Consider the following 17,272-nt stretch of genomic DNA (forward strand, 5'->3'; position numbering starts at 1 on the left):
TGCTGTGCACTGGAATCTTGCTCCCGGTTAGAAGCATTTAACCAGATTATCACAATAGTTGTTTCAAACAAGTTAAAAAGTAGAACTGTGGTCACTAACCATAGGCTTTCCGTTGCTGGGCCCTGTAGAGTGGGAAGCAAGAAGCATCCTGGTTTCTGCAATTCTGAAACTCTCCTTTCTATTCTGAAACAGACGTATCTGTAATCTTAATTAATGAATTATTATTCAAGTAAAACATTAAGATATCCAGCTAGTAACAGCTTCTTTGGTGGACTTGTACGTTTAGAAATTAGATCATAAGCTTGAGAAGCTGAAGGGCTTAAAATGTTAGATGTCATTAAAGATGTTAGATGTCATTTCTAAAATATTTGTGAAGTGAAAATAAAATACTAATCACATTTTAGGAACCCAGTACAACTATCACATACATTTTGGAGCACTCACAATCCAAAATCCGGAAATATTCTTGACTAATTTCTAAAGAGATGCCAAACATTTTTAAACATCCATGAAATGAGACACAAATCTTAAGTCAACATCAGTGTTTACATCAATATTTTATTCAAACAAGCTTTTACACTGTACAAAGCCATGTAAACAGTGAGCATTCTTAAATTCAGATTTAACAAATTTACAAGATCACCCATACCTCTTTAAGGCGCTGAAATCAAAATCGATTAGTGAAAACCTGTCTAGAAGAGCAACTTCCAAAAGGTCCAGATTTGGTTTCTGTTAGGGCAGGATGTCAAACAACAGTATTGATTATTCCCTTTAATTGATCAAGCAGCAGGAGGTAACAGGAAATGGGAGAGGAAGAGAAAGCGCACAGAATTTCAAGCATCTACAAAAGTAGCATGACTTAACCAAGCCTCAAATTAGCCTTTAAAAATCACTATAACTAACAGAGGTTCTAGTTCTCTGCATTGATAAAAACAGTGCTTCTCAACCTCAACTGCATATTACAATTACTGGGGGGTACTTTTAAAAATATCAATACTAAGGCTCCACTCCAGACCAATTAAATTCTTATTTAATTAAAAATACTGGGCATCAGTTTTTGACCTCTCCTAAATGATTCTAACAGCAGCCAGGGTTAAAAAACGACCAGAGCAAAGGCTTATCACTTGACCAGGGGACAAGAATACATGCTGCTATCATGTTTTTCCCTTGGGCCCTTTTTCCTCTTGGAGCGTATGAATTCTGGAAGGTATAGTATCAAAATGTCACTTCGCATTGCTTCATTATGACTAAGCACATCCCATATCACAGTCAGGAGACATTTTGCACTGAGATAAACCAAAAGGAACAGTCACCTAACTGATTCTGATCTCAAAGCAATAAAACCTTGAACTTTTCTCCTGGACTCCTCAGCAATTTTTCCGTTTTCTGCTGTGCTAAAATCTGAAGACTTGTCATGACCTTTGTGAATGATAATCATGTGGGAGAATTACCGGTTTTCCACCATGAACAGACTAATGTACACTTGAAATCTTGGTAGTTCTTTTTTTTCTTTAAATACTCGTGTTTTCATTTAGCAAGCCAGTCCTTCTCTTGCTCTTTGTAGGTAAACTTTTCCTTTTCTAAATGCTTTCATCTGAGTCTGTCTTCATCAAGGGTAAAGGCCCAAAGAGTGCTTGGACTCGGAAATGGGTGATCTCCTTAGGACAGAAAGTTCTCTGAAAGTGGTAAGTCAAAGGACGGAGAAATGAGAACCTGCTCAGTTGGCTCACAGGCGTAACCCAAGGTGCATTTTCAACCATAACCATGCCTGTTGGCTGTACGGCACAAATCCCCAGGCTGGTGTCAGACCCTCATACTGTAGCCTTCTTAAGTGGTTTTTCACTATTCATCTCGACTGCACCGAGCTAAGTAATTTGTTTATAAAACTCAAAGAATGACCCCAAGACTACATGTAAAATACTGGAAATGAACAGACACAAGCACATGTCACGGAAACAAGAGCTCAGCTACTTTACTGACTTTTCTGGAACTGGGAAAAACCTATTACAATAAGCTTTGCTGGCTCTTCAGCTAAGAGAAAGGTTGTCATAGCAAATCTCACTTGAATGGTAAAACATAAGCTTGGTGAAGGCAAGGATCTCATCTGTCTTGTCCTTGGTTGTATTCCCAGGGTGCTTACTAAATGCAGTAACTGCTCAGTAGATACCTGTTAAATGACTGAAATGCAAGGACTTGGAAATCTTCTGGTCTACAAAGATTAGAGCTATAAAATACCTCTAACAAAATGGGAATCCTCTTGTATCTCACTCAAGTATAAATGCTACCCTGTTAGGACGGAGCCTTTTTCTCTGACAGAAACCAAACAGTTCACTATTAACCTTGTCTAGTAAGTGTTTCAAAACCTGTCTGCAATTTAGTGTGATTTTGTTTTTCCAATTCTGATTCAAAACATGAACCAGACCATCACTATCAGGGCTTAAGAATCTGCATGCATCCCATTCAGGCACCCACAAGCAAATATTCATTGAGCCCATCACCAACCATGGTACAGAGCAGACAGGGGAACATCCCTTTTGGTTATAACAGCTCTTGACTCACAGCAGTGAAGGAAGGAGTGTAGGGGTGGCCACTCTCCGGATGGAGGGTAGTAGGCACCAATCCAAAAGAGGTCCATTCATAGACTGACCAGCAAATCTTGAGGCTGGGCTCTGCCCAGTAAGAACAATGGCAACAATTCAAGTTGTCAGACAGGTTCCTTCTAGAATTTGGACTAGAGATACACAGAGGATGGGCAAGAAGTATGAGAAGCACTAATCTAGTTCCTACCCTACTAAGCAAGTATCCCTCACTCAGCAAGTTTGAATAAAACACTATGTACAACTGCATGTAAATCTACAATAAAACCTCAATAAAGGAATACTTCTCACAAACTTTGAATAATACCTCGGGCTTTTTTTTTTTTCTTATGCTTTTTTTAATCTCTTCCCTACCACCTCTAACCCCACTGCACCCCACAGTATCAGAAAATATAAAACAGAGGTTAATATTGGTGGGTTCACACATGCAAACACACATGCTCACAACACTATAAACAAAACAAGTGGCACTTAAACACACAGGGCATCCCAGAAGAATGTATCTATTTCCATTAAGACTTTTAAGCTCTAGTTTACTGATTAAGTGTTAAGTGGCAGGACTGAGTGATACATTGCTATGGTAAACCCAAATCTCTGGTTATGAGAAAGCAATCCTGAGTATACAATGAATTTACCTGAAACAAAATCATTTTACATGTAACCTGGGTCTCACACATTTTTTGGGACTATGCTGCTACACTGGCATCTCTCAATTACATTTTTTAAAAAAATAATCTATAATACTTCAAACTAATAACCAGTCCACCAACTATACTGTCAATATATCCTGGACACAGAATTAAAATTGTTTCTGATGCTTTATCTGGTAGAGGAAATTTTCTTTTTTTACCCTTTATTTAGGAAATTAAATTGATGAAAAATATAAGAACTTTCCTAAGTGTTTAGGATTATGAATTACTTATACTTGCCCCTTACATTTTTATGTACCTCCTTATCTTCTACCATGACTTTATACCTTCATAATAAAAACAAAATTTTTAAAAGATTTTTAAAAAACAAGAGAATTGCAAAATGCTCTCGAAGTGTTTTTGCACTTTACTATGAAAATGCAATTAAACTGAAACTTACCTATTTCTTTCATATTAAGCTGCATTTGAATAGGTTAAAAACACAGTGGTAAAATACCAAGGGAAAAAAAGCCTGAGTTAAACTACAAACAACAAACAAACAAAAAATTCTCTTCTATCATGCTTGTTGGCCTGGCCTATGGAGAGCCATCCATTCCCACTCAAGTATACTCAATGGGTTATACCTAAAATCACTTTCAGTGACCATTGAAGGGTTTTTTCTCCCTAGATCAAACTTTTTAGCCCTCCTGAAGTTTAATTTTACAAGTATCTGAGTGTGGCAGATACCTTAAGTTAACCCCCAATGAGTCACATCTCTATAGTAGCCTCTCTTCTTGAATATAGGCAGAACCTGTGACTTGCTTCTAGCCAACAGGATAGAGCAAAGGTGATGGGATGTCACTCCTGTATTCATTCACATTATGTTGTATAAGACTCCAGCTTAGCATACTCAGGCAAGAGATTCTCCTTTGAAGAGATAAGCTGCCAGGTCAAGAGAGGATCTATGTGAGGGCCACAGGGCAAGGAACTGTGGGAGGTCCTAGGAACTGAGAGTGGTACAAGCTGACAGCTAGCAAAACATGGGGACCTCAGTCCACCACAGCAAAGAACTGAATACTGTCACGTGGGCCGGGAAGAGAACCCCAAGCTCCACAAAGGAGCACATATCTACCCAACAGCTTGACTGCAGCCCTGTGAGACCCTGGGCAGAAAACTCAGTGAAGTCATGCCCAAATTCCTGAGCTGAGGAAACTGTGAAAAAAATGTGTTATTTTAAGCTGCTAAATTTGTGGTAATTTGTTACACAATAATAAGAAAACTTCAGTATTGGTTACTTGTATATAAGCAGGCACTTACTTAAGAACCGATTCTTAGGATGAATAATAATTCTTGGAATTGTACTAAGTCTTATCCTTCCAATATGAAAATACATCAACAAACTTTAACAATGCCTATAATCTCATATGGCCATTCACATTTTGGTTTGTGGAAATCAAGTGGATTTTCCAGTGTGAATTTCCAAATTTTCTGCTATGTTCTTATTGCCTTCCTTCTCTCCCTGAGTCACAACTTCTACCCCTTAAATGTAGATGCTATAGGTAGAATCTCTGTTCCAGCAAGCCTACCGACTGCCAAATAGCTGCTACTGCTTAAATTCCAACAACTGGAGGAAAGGTAAAAAATGGAGCAGAGATAATATCCAAGTTCTGGCTAAGAGAAAAACACAGTGTAAACAGGCAAGGAGAAGAGGCTTTTTACTGTTAATTTTTCCACTGGCCCTCTCCAAAATTGTTAGATTATTGACATGAACCAATATTGTGGCAGGTAAATAAGGTGAATGGGCAGTGGTCAAGAAAGGTACTGTATGTCACTTACATAGAAAAAAACAAAGGCAAATTTATAGACATTAGCTAAGAGAAAGAAGACATACTGCAATCAGGTAGAAATTACATGTCATTCAGCATAAAACTTGTTAAAGTGAACAAAATCTGTCACCAGTGCTAGTCATTTATCACAGAATAGCACACATCAGCTTTGCCATACTCGTACGAAGTACGCTTCGTGATCCCTGACCCCTAGGCCACTAAGCCACTTTCTAATCATTACTTTGATTTCCCAGGTATTTCGAACTCAGACAGGAGCCCTGGATGGATGATACAAGTATTCCAATCACTGGAAAAAAGATTATGCATCATTGTAACTAGCAGCCTGATTTACAGTGCTGAAGTGATTACCAAGCAGACTAATGAGGAGCAAATCCTGAAACAGTAAGGTTCAGACCCAGACTCTTACTGAGGTAAGCAAAGGACCTCAAGAACTTCGTCCACAGCCCTACTAATGGAGCTGACTCTAAGACAGCTTTTAAAGTCGGAAGCGGAACATAGCATCTCCAAATCCCATGTGAACATAATTAGAGAAAATTAGCACATAAAAATAACTTTTCTTTTTAAAATGTCTGTTACAATAATCTCCATAATTGAATGAATTACTGTATTTCACTGAATCTAAGACACTGATTCTAAAATGCAATATTACTTTAAATACATATATGGAAAAACTCAGTTAAATTTTGTCACAATGTTAGATATTCTCATTTCAGAGAAATTAAAAATGTGAAAAAAAGTGCATCGCCAAATCAATGAAATACAGTACTAAAAATGTATTCTTGGTGTAATTATTCAAATAAAGTATTAAACAGTCTCTAAAACTGACGTGTTCATAATCAGTAGCACATTCCTAAAGCTATCAATTTTCACTTCTCATTTGAAATGAGGAATGGGGTGGTACTCATTAATTTCTAGCAAACATCTTACACAAACTTTAAAACTTGTGGATCCCTAGTTTGAAATCACCTCATTTTCATTTATAGAGTTACAGATCAAGAGATAAGGCCTACATAAGTTAACTGTGACTGAGTGTAGGGCCAGAAGACTGGTAAGCATCAGTCAAGGCTTGAGCCAGGTCTCTAAGGCCCTGTTCTGTGTTCTCTTCCTAGAAATGAGAAAACAGGTGAGGCATTAGCATTCTTTGGTCCAATGCTACAGACAGGGTAAAGCAATTAATAAAAATCTCTACTTTCAAAGATGTTCTTTTATGAAACGATTCTCCTCAACTTCCCTGGCAGAATACAGATGACTGATCACTTGTTGAGCTAATAGATTCAAATAGATGATTTCATTCTATTAAAATTAAAATGGTACTCAGCTTCTCAAAAACAAATGGCTCTTTGCATGCTGAAAGGTAAAGACCATAAAATGTTACCTAATCAGCCACATGCCAAACACAAGCCTCAACAAGATCCTGCTCTACAAGACTAGTGGTTCTTTAAGAAAGACTCTGAGAATTACAGAACGTTTCAGAACATTTCAAAACATTTTAGCATTTGCCATATTCTGACCTAGAAATTCTGATCCCCAAAGCATGTTGAAAATCTGCTAATGCTCTTCTCTGACTGGCCTCTTTAGAACTGGAGACTGAATATGCAAAGTCAGTAAAGAATCCATCTTCTCTAAGTGTTAGTCCCTTTTATTCTGGTTTCTAGCAAGGTGATTCACAGAGGACTTGCCAGTATTAACCGGAGAGAACTCAAACATTAATGCATTTGAGTGGAAGTGGTTGGAGACTTCTGCTCTGGGTTCCATCAAAATATTTCTAGATGTCTCTATTACAGAATTCCTCGTTGTATCATTCATTTCAATCACTTCAAAATCCATTTCATTCCATTTTTCTGCATCTTCTTCATTCTCTTCCTCACAGTCATTTAGCCCAGAGCTAGAGAGCAAAGCTTTCTGGTCCTCGCTTTTTCTGTGTTCTTTTTGTTGATGATCGAGAGGTGAGGTGGCTAATTTATACATCACAGGAAATAAAACAGAAGTGGCTATTGCTGCTCCCAAAGAGGTGTACAAAACTATAGGTAAATCCGGATGTTTTCCTTGAAGAATTCCAATTACTGCAGGAATAGCCATTTCTCCCAAGGCAGCACCAACTACAAAAAATGCTGCAGCTTTCCCATGGATGGTCGTATACTGCTCAATCCAAGAAACACCACTGGGAAATGTCGTTGCCATTGAGGCCCCATACACTGAAGTTGCTATCCACAGACAAGCTGGGCTCTTGTCAAAAAGCACCAGAAATAAAGATGACACCAGGCTGCCAATGTTGCTCAACACAATCATGGTTCCAGGTTGTAAACATGTAGCAAAAAAGATTGCTAGGCCCCTGCAGGCTGCAAAGGTTCCCCAGAAGATGGAGTTCAACCCAGCTGCTTTACTTTCGCTCATGCCAGCATGGGTGGTTGCAAATGAGAAAACATAAGAGCCATATGTTACCTCGGCTCCAACATAAAAAAAGAAGAACAGAAACAGAAGACAAAGAAGGATGTTGTGATATTTAGCTCTTCGAGACCTCTGAGCAGACATTTTTGCTTTTTCCCACTTTGAGCTTTTCTTAAAAAGCAGAGCAAAAAACAAGACAGAAACTACAAAAACATAAGTACCAATGATAGCATAAGCCCACAGTAAATTCATATCATCAGGTACTCCAAATAGAGATTCTGAGTCAGCTTCAGATGACTGGTTGAGGGCAGAATGGTTAAAGTCAGCCTCTGTGTGGTTTTCAGCAGACGCTGTCGTTCCCAATGCCAATTTAGACAGCAGTGGAGCCGAAAAGGCACCCAAAGCAAAAGAGAAATGTAAGGCCTGCATATGTGGGGCTCCTTTGTCACCCCAAATAGCCAAAATTAAGACGTTACCACCTATCAATGAAAGATGGGGAAAATTATTTAATCATAGTAACTTAGTAAAAAATAGTTCATTACTATCAGAAAGATGAGTCTATTTCACATGGCACAAGGACTAAGTTATCAAATATTGCAACTAAGTCAATTCTATGGTTAAGGAACCCACCACCACCACCAGAGAATTCTAAGCACTGGAACACCAAATACGAATGGAATTCTACAAACTAGTAAACCACTACCTCCTAGAGCCAGGTACAATCACCCAAGGCTTTTTATAATATGGTTCTAATACCAGGCTGGAGGCAAGGGAGATATTTACATATTTAGTTATTTATAAATATTTTAAATATATATTATCATCAGATAGTGGCCAAATTGCCAAATCTTTCTGTACTTGTAACTGGTAGCCATTAGAGGAAAATTATATATAGCAGATGAAAAAACACATGTTCAGGAATCTGAACACTACAGGATTCTGCTGTGTCCATTACAGGAAACAAGGATATGTGCAGCATCTACACTTACACTATCTGTACACCTGCAAGGTGAAAGGCAAGAAGCCACTCCCTGTCTCTCCCCCTCCCCCTCTCTAATATATCTGCAAATAAACATAAAATTCCACCCTGTAATTTCGAAACCATACTAAGCCTAAAGTATAAAATATTTCCCCAACCTATCAAGTAACAGTGGAACAGGGGGAGAAAGCTACTTTCAGGGGTAAACAAACGTCATGTATGTTATTTAGTAGGTTTTAGAAGATATCAAGATTCATAGATAGGCTCTCCTATAGGAGGGCAGAAACTTTTGAGAGAAAAGGAAGAGAAAGAACATAATACACAAAACAGGTTTCTCTTAGTTATAAAGGCACAGAGTGCATTTTAAATTGAATAGTTGCTTCTTTGATTCCTCAGCCAAATACTGGTTCCAAACTTGGTTTAACCTATTAAATCACCAATTCTTCCCATATTACAATGATAAAGTTCTATCCCGAAATGAAAGCCCACTCACCTGCACTGTAATTACCCACATGATTGGCGGATGGGGGAGCACTTCCCTGTTTGGATACTGTAAATCAACAATCTCTCATAGAACAAAATTCTTTAAATTCATTCCATGGTTGGCTACTCAAAAACAGGTACCCTACTTGACAAGAAGAGCAGTTGCCAGAAGGGTGGTTCTGAATGGGTGACCCCATAACCAACTCAGTAGGTTAGTAGGTCAGTAGGCTCACTAACCTGTATCCAGAATGCCCATTGAAACACCGAAGATGGACATCATGACAGTCAGTAATACTGCTGTCTTACAAAATGGAACAAGATAAAGACCAACTGCGGTAGCCAACATTGACACCCCTGAGAAGAAAGGTAAAAGTCAGCTATAAGAAACAATATTCGTGTAGAGTCATAGATCAAGTCAACATCATAAAAACTCCTCCAGATGCAAAACAGGTCAAATTAAAATTGAGTAATAATGAGTAGATGAGAGGTTCAACTTCTACAAATGGTTATTTCATTTAAAAGCTTTTATAATCTTTATAGACTGTAAAAGTTATTCTAATATAAATACATTTCTAGCACTACTAATAATCAAACTATAAATTATACAAGGCAAAGTTTTAAAGAAAAACAGACAGCTCAAAAATTATTTAAATGTTTCATATTTAAGATTTTAAATATGAGGTGAAAAATAAAAACAAAACATAAAATGCAATTACTAGAGTAGTTTGTAGAAATGTATTAAATAAGTTAGTTTGGGAAATAGGGAAGAAAATGAAAGAAATATATTTTTTCAATCCACTTTGGAACTCAAAGGATTATTTATTCATCAACAATAGTACATTATTCTCCTTACTTCCAAAGCAGTTTTATCACATAATCCAAACTTTCTTTAAACATGTCAATTTATTTTTAAAAGAGTTAAGTTAAAATCTCTGCCATCTAGTCTACGGGTGAGATAGAAAAGTGGTGTCGTCACTGACATGCGGCAGCAGGAACAAAAATTTAGCCTACATCATTTCAACACCACTCCCTTCCCCTTCCCTTCACTCTCAATCCAGGGTTCAGGTTGGGCATGTTCAAGGAGTTCCTTTTGACCTATGGGGACCCCAGATTTGCCCTAATGTATGACCAGCAGAGCTCTTTGAACAACCAGTATGTGATTTAGGAGTGGTGCCTAAATTACAGCGACATTCGGAAAGACTAAGGATTGCTAACACTATCTAGGGCTAATCTAAATTTCCAGAGCTGCCCAGTACAGATTCCTTGTAACTGTCATGATGAACACAGGCACTAGGGAAACCTGACTACCATTTAGGATACCTAACACTACCCACTTAAGTTGCCAACCATTCTGCAAGCCGGTATGTTTTATATTTAAAAACAAATTGTAAATTTACTTACCCAAAAGTAGAAAATGGTTCACACTGTCAAAAAGAACTCCAGCAATCACAGAGCCACTCAAATATCCAGAGGCACGTCCCACAAAAATCAGAGAAAGACTGCTGACATTGCGGTTCACATTAGCTGCCAAATCTTGCAATGTGGGTCCCACTATAGCGATACTCAATCCCTAAATTTTTTAAAGACAAAAAATTTTATTTACAATCATTAAAATAATGTCTATCTATGCAGTTTTTTTTCCCCACTATTAAAAAGGGGAAAAGAGGTTTCGATGTAACATGGGGGATCACTTTAAGTCCTACAGCAGGAAAAATTCAAGATGACAATGCTAGACTAACAGAGTTATAGACTCCTATTTCTGGTGTACCAACTTCTATTGTTTTTCTAGTTTGATAACTCTTGATTTTAAAAAAAATTCTTTAATTCTTTTGGCTTTTTTCTGCAATTCTTTCCTTTTTGAACAAAATTGTAGAAGACTATTTTGTATTAATAGTAAAATGTAACATTAAATTTTTTAAGTTTTGTATGTTTTGAAATATACTACATTTAACTAACACAAATAACTAACACAAGAATTTAGATGTTAAATGTTGTAATTCTCAAACCATCAAAATATTATTCCCATTTTCTGACGTTATTAAAACACAGACAGCAGTATTTCTGGATGCAGATGGGGTCCTTCCTCTGAATACATATATAAAATACTCAGAAGATAAACAATGTAAATGTTTCTAAATCTACGTTTTTCTTCAAAGAAAACCCCAAGCCCTCAAAAACAGTCTGCAAGCTTTTTCTAAAAAATATATTATATACACATATACGATAAATTTAAAAATAAAATTTTACTGGAAGACAATGTAGTGTTTGCAAAAATTAAGTTGGATTTCAGAGGAATTTCCTAAGACACTTGAAAAAATGTTTCTAATTTCTCTACATTTCAATTAATTCTAATTGCACTGCTCTGCTCTAAACGCCCCCTGCCCAAGCTAGAGCAGCCCCTAAAGGCAGGACTGGGCACAGATGCAAAATATGCACTTTGGAGAGAAAGCTGAGCTCCAGCTATAATCAAATTAGTTCCTGCCTTCAAAGCACTTACAACGGAAACTGGCAAACAGTCAGGGCGCACCAAGAGTCTACAATAATTTTTCTTTTTTCAAATTATAATATTCTAAGACTCAGTTGTGGCTCAGAGAAAGACGGTAAGCGACCAAATGTGACTCTCCTCAGAGGACTCACCCTCCCAACTACCCGGGATCCCAATATTCAATACAAGTAATGACAGGGAGGTTTCCAGAAATAAGGGAATCGCAGAGAGGCTAAAAGGTTTGGCAAAAGGAGCTTCTAGTTTCCCAGTGTGCCCTAAGAAGAACATTGAAGGATCTGAAGGTTTGTTTTACATAGAATTGTGGGCAGAATAAGAGATTATTCTTGGCTCTACCACTTAACCAGCTATGTCGTCCCGAAAAGTCACTTTCCCTCCCTGGCTCTAGTTCCTGCATATGCAAAAATAACGGACTGCTTGAATTTGGTGAAAGGGGAAACTCCAGAAAAGCAACTTTGTGTAATAATTTCGGGTGGCTATAGACCTGGTAACCTCTTTTGCATCTCCCCACTCCACGGAGGAGAGGTAGGAAGGTTTGCTGGAGCTGGGAAATATATTAGGAAAATCAATTTCGCAACTGACAACAACCCTCCAAGATTAGAGTTGTGTTCATTTCCCAGATTACGAAACTGAGATTTGGACAGCAACGCGCCCAAGGTCACACAGTTTTCAAGTGACGGAGGCGAGACGCGAACTCGGAAAGCCACGTTCTCTAGAGGACGCCTGCTCATGCCCCGGCTCTCACCAGCCCCAGAAAGGAGGCACACAGGATCACGGTGACGAACCACCGCAGCCCGCTCCCGGTCCCGCGGCTCCGCCGGGAGCCCGCCACCACCTCCGGCTCATTCTCCGCCGGGGCCTCAGCCTGGAGTAGCCGCTCCCCGGCAGCCGGAGCTCCGGCCCCATGGAGGTCCAATTCCATCTCCGGCTCGGCGGCTCGAGAGAAGCGGTGTTGCTGCTGCCCAGCTTCTCTGCGAAGCCTCGGGAAAGCCGAGCAGAGGCCAGGCTGGCGCCGCCTCCCCGAGGGCGGCCCTTAGTAAGGGCCGGGAGCTCGAACTTTGGAACACCCCGGGTACTGCAGGTTGCGGCCCTGCGCCCTCCTGCACGCACGGCGCGTGCGCAGGTCACGTGGCGGAAATGTGGCCTTTCGCCAGCCAGGGCGAGCCAGAAACCGGAAGTTGATATGGTTGCCTGGGAGACTTGACGTCGGGCTTCGACTTCGGTCAGCATCACGCATAGGTGACCCCACAGAGGCTTGCGGGCTGGCGCCCCGTGGTGGAGCCAGCTGAAGCTACAGCCTGGGACCGGACGAATCACGAGGTAATATGTGGCCGACCAGTTATCAGAAATACGGGCCATATCAAGGTATGGCTTCGCGTCCGCCCCCCGGGGGATAAAGGGAGCCCGAAGGCCAGTCTCTTATACAATTTTCTAAAATTCTTGCCCTCTTTTGAGATCTGTCGTATATGGATCTGTAGCTCATCTGTCACTTAACATTTGTTGAATCTCACAGGTAAGCTTCCATGTGTATTTCATTTATTCCTCAGAACGACACAGTAAATTCCATATTATCCTCGTTTTACAAGTAGGAGGATTAAGTTATAGAGAATAAGTAGCAATTTGCCCAGTGTCAGAGAGCAAATCAGTGGCTGTACATGAACAGTAGTGTAACAATAGCTAATGGAAGAAATCTGGAACCAAAGCTGTGGTTTCAAGCTCACTGTCTCCCCTGCAAATAATTCTGTTGTTGTAAGGAAGTGGAGCAGGGTATCGATTTGCAGAATCTCTGAGTAAAGTTATGCCAGCCGAGAAGGAAATGCCTTCTTCATCCGATTCCAGCTTTATGCTTCCTTTGGCTCTTTGACCAAACAGACCACAGCCTCAAGATGTGTAAATATTTTTCTTTATCGTCTGAAATATTCTTTTCCACCTGATTCTCTCTCATCCACTTAGGCTCCCAGACTACAAACCTGAGTCTCATTATCATTTCCCTTGAAACCCATCTCTCCACCCCCATCCACTTGGTCATTAATCCCTTCCCAATTTACTCCAGAAAGTACAGATGCTATGATTTAAGAGAACCTATTTTAGAATTCAAAATCAGGAAAGGTCTCTTTGAGAAAAGTTTGGTGTAGTTAAAACAAAAGGTGTATATATTAAAGAGAATAGAAAATGATACAGGAGAGGTAGGTTAGGTGCTAATTATAAAGGGTGTTTTATGCCATACAATGGAGTTTGGACTTAAGCAACGTACTTCTCCTGGCACACTGAGATTTGATGAAATCAAAAATATTTTGTGGGAATTCAAGCTTCAGAGTATTTCATCTTTATCATCTAAAACTGAACCCATCTTTTTCGTCAATATATATGCTCCTACTCTCTGATTTTCCATGCTGGTACCACCAGCCACCCAGTCATCTCTATGAGGAATCTGAGGTCCTCCCTTAATGCTTCCTTCTTTTTCTCTCCTTAGTTTATCACGAAGTCCTGCCAGTTTGACTTCTATAGATATTTCTAATGTCAGGCCTCTAATCTATACTATTATCACAGACGACTTTTAAAATTTTCATCCCTAAGTATCTAACCAAAATGAAAATCTCTTACATAAAACCTTTCAACTCCTCGAGAGTAAAATCCAGCTTCATCTGCTGCTTCCCACCTCTCCAGCTTAATCTCTTGCTGTCCCTATCTCATTTACATTCCAGCCTCAGAATTGTTCTTCACACACCTCATGTTATTTCTTACTTCTTTACCTTTGATCATATTATTCCCTCTGTCTAAAATGCCTCCTTTCTCTTTTACCTGCTGTGGCAGAAGCAGCTAGCTATTCATCAAAATCTATTTACCTTTTCTTCCTAAGCGATAGTTATAACCCAGTGCATGACTGTCTCACACCATTACATTTTCAGGCTGAATTTGCAATTAGGAATGCCAATAGAATGTGAGGGACCTTAAAACACTGGAGGTTCTGCCATCTTAAAACTTCCTTACCTGGAACCTGGACATAGATGGCTATGATGGAATTTCAACCATGTACTTAATGACAAAGCCCTAGAACACTGCAGACCCATAAAATGGAAGGAGCCTGGGTCCCTGAATGATGTGTGGAGCAGAGCTACCCTGTCGACCTGGAATGCTTCCCTCTGAAAAATCTGTTTTTTAAAAGACAGAATTTTCATTACAGTAGCTTAGTCTTACCTAATAGCACCTGTCTTATTCCAGCCTGTCTTTCAATAATCATACCTATTTTAAAGACTTTAAGAGAAAAAAATAGTCTTTTATAATGTACCTAAATCATTACATTTTCAGTTGCTCTTCCTTCATTCCTGAACATCCAGGTTTCCCTTTGGTATCCTTTCCCTTCATTGTAAAGAACTTCCTACAGTATTTCTTTTTGGGCAGGTCAGCTCACAAATAGCTAAGTTTTCTTTCATCTAAGAATATGTTCATTTTACCTTAAGTCCTGAAAATATTTTCACTGGATAAAGGCTTCTGAGTTCACAATTCTTTTATTTCAACACTTAAAGCTGTTATTGCATTGTCTTCTGGCCACCCTAGACTCTGCAGTCATTCAAGTTGTTGCTCTTCTCTGTGTGATATTTCATTTTTCTCCAGCTGCTTTCAAGATCTTTTTCCTTATCTTTGGCTTATAGCAGTTTGATTTTAAAGTTTCTGTTTCTAGGCACGGTGTTCTTTGAATTTAACTGTTTCATTTCATCAAGCTTCTGGAATCTATAAGTATAGGTCTTTCACCAAATTTTGGAAGTTTTCAGCCATTACTTTTTCAAAGAATTTTTCTGCCTCAATCTCTTTCTTCTCTCTTTCTGGGACTCTAATGACTTGTATGTTAGACCTTTTGATTTTGTCACACAGGTCTGTGATGCTCATATGTTCTATTTTTCCCCCCTCTGCTCTTTGTTTTGGGTAATTTCTTGATTCATCTATCTTCAAGTTCACTGCTTCTTTCTTTCATCATCTCCATTTTGCTATTGCACCTATCCAGTGAATTTTTATATTTCAGATATTTCAGATAGTGTACTTTTCAGTTTGAAATTTCCAATTGTTTTTTTTTCTTCATAGTTTATTTCTCTGCTGAAAATGTCTATTTTTACATTTATCTCAAAGGTGTTTATCTTCTGGAACATATAATAGCTGCTCTAAAGTCTTTGCCTGAAAATTGCAACATCCGCATTGTCTCAGGGTTGGTATTTGTTAATTGTCTTTTCCATTGGGATTTGGTCACATTTTCCTGGTTCTTTGTATGACAGATAATTTTCTCTTATATCCTGGACATTGTGATTGTTACATTGTGCAGACTCTGGATCCTGTTAAAATCCTCCTCTGGAGAATGTATGTTTGTTTAAGCAGTCAATCAGCCTGGTTAGGTTCACATTGCAAGTTTTGTATTGCCTTCTGTTGGTGATGGTTTCAATCTCAGTTCAGTTTTCAAAGCCTCTGTATGCTGCTATGGCTCTGTCCTGAACATGTACCACTCAGAGGTTAATCTGAGTCTTAGGCCATGGTTTGACTCATAGCTCAGTTGCCAAAGCCTTGTTAGGCTGCTTTGGGTCTCTTGCATACAAGTGCAACCCAGAAGTGAACCCAAGACTTGTGTGGTTCATAAATCAGGGACCACCTTCTCTAGCTCTCACCTCTCTTCCCCACCCTGTCCCACTCATTTTCCAACTCACAAAGGCTCCTTTTCTCAGTTCTCTGGACCAGAAAGATGGGGTTTCTGTCAGTTTTTAGCTAAATTTGCTGCCAAACAGTCCCCAAATGGGGTCTCTTCTTCAGACAAAGCCATAAGAAAAAAAAAAGTCAGGAAACTTATTCCCTTGCAGGTTTCTCTTCTAAGTTTTGACCTCTCTTCACAACCTTTATTTACTTTTCAGAGCCCTCAGGTAGTTGCTATTTGTGTTTTGTCATGAGTTTTTAGTTGTAATCAGAAGGAAATATGGGTTAGTGTAGGCTTATGGTGCCAAAGCTGAACTAGAAATAGTCCTACCTATATTTTGAGCATGAGCATAGATGTTACTTCCTCAAGGAAGCCTTTTCCAACCCTCTTCTTGGTCTTGACGCTGTTTTACTTTCTCTCCTTAGTACTAATAGTCCACTTACTTTCATATAGAATTTTTCTATTTATATGCCCTCTTTCCTACAATACTGAGAGTGCCAGAAAGGAAGGTGCAGTGTCTCATTTATCCTTTATCATAGTGCCTAGCACATAGTGGGTCTTTCGTGTTTGTTGAATGTAGTAGACTTTCTCTGAACACCTTAATGAAAAAAATCTGAATTCCTGTGTAGTTGTGCTACTCCTAAGTTATCTCACATTGTAGCTTGAATTATAGTTATTTTAGCAATTAAGTTTACTTCCCAGGTAGATTGTAAGCTCAATGAGATAGAGATGATAGGTCTTATGTTTCTATCTCCCCTGTAGCATTGTAACATATACCTAATAAATATTACTTAACTGAATTTTGAGGTTCTGTAAACTAATTTTAAAATTAAATGTTTTAATTCACACTGATTAAACTTCAAAAACATCTTCTCTAAATGGAAAGATCTACTTTATAATTCTCCCCACTTCACTCCGGAAAGCGGCAGGACACTTTTTTCAGTTGCCTCCAGAGGTCACTCACTCACCACTCTTTAAAAAAACTGGGGGTGATTAAAATAGGATATTACTTCATGCAGGCTTCTCTTTAGGCCAGTAGTGAGGGTAATTATTTTTCGTGAGACAATTCAAGAGAAATAAAAATGTTTATAGGCCATTTTTTTTAATTGAAAATAAATATAGCTTTATTGATTACTGTTACTGGTCCAAGGTCCATGGGCCCGATGCTTCA

The 17,272-nt window shown here is 38.9% G+C and overlaps 1 protein-coding gene across 1 annotated transcript; it reads right to left on the minus strand.

The window, feature by feature from the left end:
* Positions 1 to 538: 538 nt before the first annotated feature.
* MFSD4B (major facilitator superfamily domain containing 4B) lies at positions 539 to 12,509 on the minus strand. Its single transcript, XM_011364804.2, is given in 5 exon segments — positions 539 to 6,725; positions 6,727 to 7,940; positions 9,161 to 9,277; positions 10,325 to 10,493; positions 12,172 to 12,509. Coding segments are annotated over 5 exon segments (1,707 nt in total). The 5' UTR covers positions 12,349 to 12,509; the 3' UTR covers positions 539 to 6,695.
* Positions 12,510 to 17,272: the final 4,763 nt, after the last annotated feature.

The sequence above is a fragment of the Pteropus vampyrus genome, unplaced genomic scaffold (assembly GCF_000151845.1).
Source record: "Pteropus vampyrus isolate Shadow unplaced genomic scaffold, Pvam_2.0 Scaffold101, whole genome shotgun sequence".
Classification (NCBI taxonomy): Eukaryota; Metazoa; Chordata; class Mammalia; order Chiroptera; family Pteropodidae; genus Pteropus; species Pteropus vampyrus.